The sequence below is a fragment of the Egretta garzetta genome, unplaced genomic scaffold, assembly GCF_000687185.1.
Source record: "Egretta garzetta isolate BGI_Z169 unplaced genomic scaffold, ASM68718v1 scaffold322, whole genome shotgun sequence".
NCBI classification, from domain to species: Eukaryota; Metazoa; Chordata; class Aves; order Pelecaniformes; family Ardeidae; genus Egretta; species Egretta garzetta.
This window is the reverse complement of record NW_009259044.1, coordinates 561,025-568,086: the sequence shown is the minus strand read 5'-3', so window position 1 is coordinate 568,086 and position 7,062 is coordinate 561,025. Positions and strand designations below refer to the sequence as shown.

The window sequence follows — 7,062 nt, the reverse complement described above, 5'->3', positions numbered from 1 at the left end:
CGCGTGCCCTTCCTCCCCCCCTCCGTAGGGGGGCGGGGGGGGGGGGGGGAAGGGGGGTAAGTGGTAGAAGAAGCCCAGGGCAGGATACAAACAACCAAGTAATATTGTACGCTGACATTTCATTTGTAGCATGTAACAAGGGGCTCCTTTTGCTTGAATCATAAGAGTTTCTCTTGGTCTCTGCTTGCTGTTCCCATGGAGATGTATTTCAAAAACTGTCTGTTTCTCATTGCCAAATTATGGTGTTATACTGTGTGGGCCCCATCCTCTGCCTTTCTCTTGCTCAAAACTAACTGGGTGCATGAAGGTTTTTTTGCCTGTTCTCTGGCTAAGGTTCTAGTTTGGATAAATGCTGTCTGTATCACAAATAGTCTCCCTGGGAGGGAGACTGAACACGCTCGACTCTGCCATCAATGGAAATTGAAGAGCCTCGGGACCTTTGAGGAGTACTTGTGGCTTTTTGCATTGTCTACATTAGGGTTTTTTCTTTCTCCTCCCCATCCGACTCCCCTTGCTCTCTCTCCAGATATTTATTAACAATGAATGGCATGATTCTACAAGTGGAAAGAAGTTCCCCACCTATAACCCTTCAACGCTGGAGAAAATTTGTGACATTGAAGAAGGAGACAAGGTAAGTGTTGTTGGAAAGGCAGTGCAAAAGACAGCTTCCAAGGGACTTACTTTTGTAGGGAAGCACACAGAGGAAAAACTGGCTTTTAATGACAGTCTGGCCAGACTGTGAGCTGGAGGTCGGGGACACTAGATGTGCTGCTCAAGAATTACATAGGGTGGGTGGGATCAATCCTGTCCAACTCATCAGAGTCACTTTCCCTGGTAGGAACCACCAGTTGAACGCTAGCAGAGGAATAAGATTCAGCATCCTTCTTGTGTTATAGGCTGGAAGGAAGCAGCCAGTTTGAGGAAACAGCAAGGATGGTGTATGCACATCCCTGGCAGAACTTGGGCTGTGTGGTTTAGACACAAGCTGGCAGCCTGTTGGAGACACTGAACTGAAACTTAGCCTTTTTTAAACACAATCAACAAATCACCTGAGTGCTTGGGGGAATTTAAGCTCAGTCATGCAGACACTGCCCACTTTCTGCTAGAGATGTGGTGCTGCTTTTCCAGCTGGTATTATCGTGGGTTCTGGCTTCCTGCACAAATGTGGCAACTCTCGGTCAAAACCAAACCAGTATCTCTCAAGAACTTTAGTCCCTGGCCCTGGTGTGCTGTAGAATAGCATGGGACATAACTGCTTGGGTTTGGTAACAGTCTGAGGTAAGGAAAAGTCAGATGTGACACTTTTTGTCCAAAACAGCTCATCACACATGGGCCAACTGGCCTGATCTGTGGGAAAGAGCTGGCCCAAGAGCTGGCTCTTTGCAGTATGTCATGGGAAGGTGATTCACAGCTGCTGTGCTGTACCAGGGCTTTGGCTGCTCATTGCTGGTGGCAGTAAGTGACGGGTAGTGTGGGCATTTCTGCCAGTACTGTGGTAACTTTTTGTTGGTATCTAAGCTGTCTGATGCTTGTGAGGCCCAATGCCTGGTTTCCAGCCAGGTAGCTGCCTTGGGGATCCTTTCCTAGTAGGAGTGATACTAGTTGATCTAGTATCGATGGGGAATCTGTGCATCCATGGGGCAATTAGATTGAGGCAGAGCCAAACATTATATTTAATTCCTTTATACTAATTGGGTAGGACACAACTGTGTTTAATTGCAGTGGCATGTAAACAGCAGAGTTGAAGCTAACTCTGATGCAACTGTATTTTGCTAGGCAGAAACCATGACGTTGCTATTGTTCCCTGAGCTAAGTGTCTCCTTAAGCAGTTACAGAGCATTACATGGGTATTTCAAGCCTGCTCCTCTTAATGACTTGGTTAAAGAAAATTGCTATGCAGATCTAAAAGGCCAGTCTTGCAGCTTGCCTCCTCGAGACTTGTCCCTGCCTGAATTCAAGGACAGCTTTCAGCTTCTAGCTTGCAGGAGAGTCACTGTAAACCTTCCTTGGGGCCAGTCAGTGGAGCCCTCTGCCCGTGGACACTCAGTATAGATGTCCAATTCCTCAGTGCATAGAATAATTGCAGGCAAGGATGTGAGTTACCTGTACCTTGGGTGCCAAAAGCTGCCTCTTCCACCCTTTTACATCACACAGGCTTTTTCATTTTTATTTTTTGCTCGAAGTAGGTTTTTGTGAGGGACTGTGTGGGATTGGACCTGGGCCTGGATTAGTTAGAAGGCAGTCGGGGGTGAGAAGCATTCCAAACTAGCTGTTTGGTCACTGGTGACAGTTGACCATGTCCCACTGTCCCCTGGGCACACTGAGACCCCCTTTGCCCTGCTTGAACATCCCTTCCTAGGTCTGTAACTCCAGTCTGGTGTTACTACAGAAAGTGGTGAGTTATGTTTGGTGGTGCTTTCCAGCATCTTGTCCCCATGTGCCACCATACTTGGTTGTGCTGGTCAGTACCACCACAGGGGTGGCAGCTCCTGGTACTGGCTCTGGCTTCAGCTGTGCTGTGCCAGGGTTGGCTCTGCCCTCACAGCAGACTGGGAGCAGGACTCTACTTCCCTAGCCCTGAACAGAAACCTGCCCCTCCCTGGCCATGCAGAGTATGTTTTGCTTAGCCTGCACGTGAGGGGTGGGAATTTGGCAGCCAATATCTCAGTGATGACAATTTAGTCTGGTGCTGAAACTTGGCCAATGCTTTATGAGGCTAGGAGCAAAGGTTTTGTTGTTTGTTCTTTACACAATTTAAGACAGTATTGCCTTTGATGGGATAGTTGGGGGATAAAGGGAAGACTTGTGTGGAAAAAGAAGCACTGAAAATAAAATGGCAAATGCTTCCAGTGGATGCTTGGAGGCTCTTTGCCTCCCAAAGAACAGCTTAGTGTCTAACTGTTTGCCAGGTTGATAATGGGGAAGGAATAATGTTCTTCATTAGACTTCTGCCCCATTGAATTAAGCCCCAGAATTTCCACCCTGTCTTGGTGTTACCATGTGAAAGCAAAAATACTTGTGCCGTTGTAATTTCTCTGATGCTGTCAGTAACACTTGAAGACAGGCTTTTTTCTTCTAGCAGCTTGCTAACATCCATCAAGGGCAGGGGGAAAGGTGCTCCTTCCCCAAAGGAGTGCCCAGCTCAGGTGGCTGCCACAGAGTGTGGGCAGCAGGTCCACAGCTGTGACTGTTGATCAGACTCGACGCTGTGGAGTGTCTGTCATGATCATTTCTAAGCAGTTTGCTCTCCCATGTGAATCTTTGAAGGGCTGTAAGAGGGTTTTGTTCACATGCATCCACCCCTGCCTCAGACTGCAGCAACAGGCTGAGGTAAGAGACTTCAGGAATATTATTCCCTACAGCAGACTTACAATGCCCTTGATAATGGTTTTGGACACTTGGGGCTGTTAAGATGCTGGTTTGAACTTTGGTTCAAAAGTTACAGCAATGCACAGGCTGCAGAGGACTTGCAGGGGAGCAAGTCAGCTCTGAACCTCTTCTAACTGAGAAACTGTGGCATGCTTGTGCCCTGTGTCAGAAAAGTGAGTTTCCAAAGTTACACACAGGGGAGGCTTTTTGAAAAAAGTTAGTAATGGAATTGAAGAAAGATGGTCTCCACTGGGTGTGCTCCATCCCTGGCATGTCTCCTTACTGGCCAAACTGAAGCAGTGTTCTGCACACTGAGCCTGAAGCAGAGCAAGGCTTTTATACAGGTGTCTTCCCTACCTACAGAGCCAGTGGGGTGATGTTCTCTCTACTGCCTCAGCAGCAGGCTGCAGAGGAAAAAAGGGCAGGATAGAAATGGAGCAGCTATGAGCAGGACTTGATGTAGAGGAGGAAGGTGGAGGAGGTAGCTTAGAACAAAGAACGGTGTGGGGAAATGGTATGCGGTTGTGTAACTGGGGGTTGTATCATAATGCAAACATCCAGGGTGGGTATGGAGGTTTGCAGGCATTTCCCAATGCTGTAAATGCTTGACTTTGCAATCTTAATATTCTCTTTGCAGAGCTTTTTATGTAATACTCGATAAATCTGTATAGATCAGAACGCAGCACCAGGATGCACAGGCCTCCTCCTCCTTGTGGTTTTGTGTACCACAGTGTGTCCCTGGCACCTTGACAGTTACGAGTCTTTGTCACGCATTGTGCCTACCTATTGCAACATGCCTGCAATGAACGTGCCATTCAGACTCCCCTAATGCCTAGTCATAACAGGATGGATTAAGAATGGCATTTCAGCCTTCCTGAAGAATTTCCTTGTTTTTGCTGGTCTCTCAGGCCTATTGAGGCTGTGCAGGCTTACAAGATCTCACTTGGTGGTGCTACCCCTGGGGGTGTTCTGGGAAAGCCTTTTTGCTTGTGTGATAGTGATTGCAGTCTCCAAGCTGCTATGTATACCCAGCATGTCCGCGAAGAGAGACAAGAATGAAGACAACTAGTATTTGCAGGAGCTGCAGCAGGGCTCGGGTGCTCCCCTCTTCAGAGGATGGGGAAGGTCTGGCCATGCACTGAAGTCCTCTACCCACACAGCCACCTCATCCCTGTTCCTCTGGGTGCCAGGGTGGTGGGAGGTCCTGCAGAACTAAGGGCATGCAGCGTTGTGGCCTGTGCCATTCCAGACCCAATGCTCTGCACGTCAGTGCTCCCAGCCTGGTCACAGAAGCTAATTAATTGTTGCTAAGGGAAGACTTCTTTAAATCTGACACGCTTCTTGTGTTTCTTTGTCTGCTTTGTCACATAAAACATTGCCTTCTTTCAGCTTGAGTCTTCATTCCAGCAGGCAGGATGGGGAGTACATAAGCACGCAGTGGCTGGTGGTGTCTTCTGGCTTTTGTGATGTGCCAGTTTGAATCCAGACCAACTCAACTGAAGCGAACCATTCTGAAGGCCCATCCTGCCCATGGGTGATGGGCCCCAGGCAGGACATGCCTGCCTGCACACAGCAGCTGCTTGCTACCTCTGCCTTGCCAGCACCCTTGCTTCACCAGAGCCATTCTTAACCCCTTGTAACAGCACAAGTTTCCTCCAAAGGTTTCCCCCTCAGTGCCCTTCCAAACGGGTGGGGTTCTTTTCCTGGCAGTATAGGCCAGACTGTTTTAAAGCTGTATAATCTTCTTGTAAAGAAAAGGAGCCAAACTTAGAGTAAGGTGCCATTTCAGTGGGTGATGACTTGCTGTTTTCTCCATTAACTTTTTGCTGTAACAAGGCAACATGTCTCCCCATAACATTTTTCTTAGCTGAGCACCACAGATGCTCACATGAGGGGAGAATGGCCAGACCTTGTTGGATCAGCGCAGAGGCTTACTTTGTAATTGTATCCAGGCAAGACTTGAGATAAGACATAAATGAGAGCAACTGGTGAAGTGCTATGAGGAATGATCAAGGCCTGAAACCCTTGCTCCTTTCCCACCCTCTTGAGCCATATATTGCAGTGAGGTGCAAGATCTCCATCAGCTGAAGTGAGGCATGGGCTGTGCCAGACATTACGTAGAGCAGGATTCTGTCCAAAGCCAGGGTGAAGTATGCTTTATGTATGCTTGGGGTACAATCTTGGCCTTGCGGATGTTGATGGCAGTGTTCCCATTGACTTTATTAGGTCAGGAGGTTGCCCTTGGCTTTATTTTTTTTTTTAATCAATGTATGTGGGGAGAAGGGAGGAGTCCAGGGCATACTGTGGCCAGAGCAAATGCATGAAGCTTCTCTGGGGGTGGTGATGTGGGAAGAGAGGGAATTTGCTGCCCACCTGAGTAGTAACTTGGGTAAACAGAATTAGATTTGGTCCAGAGTACAGTAAAACAGTTGGGAGACGAAGGGAGAGTGGCACTAAGTCTATGTAGGTCAACAAAACCCTTCCCATCTGGGATAAGTGTTCTAGAAGTGTGATCTATGATCTAAGGAAGCTCTAGTGTGCTAACTTACTGGCATGGGTTCCAGTGGGACTAAATGGTGGGATCGGAGTTGTGATTGTTCCCCTGGATAAAACCATGATCTCGCTCATGGGGGACTTTCCTTCCCACACTTGTTCAGAGGAGGAGGATTCATGTGGGCCAATGGCCTGTCACGCTTAGGGAAGCTGTAATGGGAACAGAATTGGGATCTTCTTATTATTGTATAAACAAACCAGTTGCATAAAATTACCCTTGAAAGACCCCGTTGGTGCTCTGACCGCAAGGTTGTTTATTAGCCCAGGTCAAACTTAAAACTTATTGCAGGCTTGAGTCCAAATCCAGGAGTAAAATAGAAGTGGTTTTGTCAGACAACTTGGTTTTAGCCACCACAGCATCATCTGGGAAGCAGCTTGATGGGGTTTCTGTGCCATTGTCCGGCTCCTTCCTTGTAACCTAAGGCTTTCTTGTGTATGTGGCTGCTCTAGCCTGATGTGGATAACGCAGTGGAAGCAGCAAAGGCAGCATTCCAGAGAGGGGCTCCGTGGAGACAGATGGATGCCCTAAGCAGAGGACGACTCCTGCACAAGCTGGCTGATCTTCTTGAGCGAGACAGAGTCATCCTGGCAGTAAGTACTGTGATTGGTGAGCAGTGATAGACCAGCAACTGTTGGCTGATGACTCGGCTCTATCCCTATGATTTTTGCTGCATCCATATCTACCTAATGTTTTTCTTTTCTCTTCCATTATGAAGGGCAGAAGATTCCATGCAGGAGTCATGGCTTATCTTCCTCTTTCTGCAGGATGATTTTAGGGGGTCTTAGAAGAAGGCTGTTAGTTCTTCTATACAGTTGACTTCTCAAAAAATTTAGCTGGTTATTGAAGTGGTTACAGTTATTAATACTTCAATTTTCAAAGCAATAGACATTCTTTCTTAGTTTAACAATAATCAGTGTTCATAGCTGTCTCCCAGCTCTTATCTTAAAGCAAACAAACCCCCCAAACCAACCAACAAAAACAACAACAACAAAAAACAAACAAAAAAACCCCAAACCAACCACCACAACTGACATGGTCCTTCTTTATTACAAAAATGCAAGGCTGGTTTGACTTCTTTGCAAATTGCTTCTCCTAAAATGGGGGGCTGGAAAGAGAATCTTTCTCTTGCTGGATGTCAT

General features: G+C 47.3%; 1 protein-coding gene across 1 annotated transcript in view; it reads left to right on the top strand.

The window, feature by feature from the left end:
• Positions 1-6,423: 6,423 nt before the first annotated feature.
• Positions 6,424-7,062, top strand: part of ALDH1A3 (aldehyde dehydrogenase 1 family member A3) — a 24,555-nt gene continuing 23,916 nt past the window's right edge. Inside the window, exon 1 of the mRNA XM_035890604.1 lies at positions 6,424-6,513. Coding sequence (XP_035746497.1) covers positions 6,439-6,513 — 75 coding nt within the window. The 5' untranslated portion in view covers positions 6,424-6,438. The remainder of the gene's footprint in view (positions 6,514-7,062) is intronic.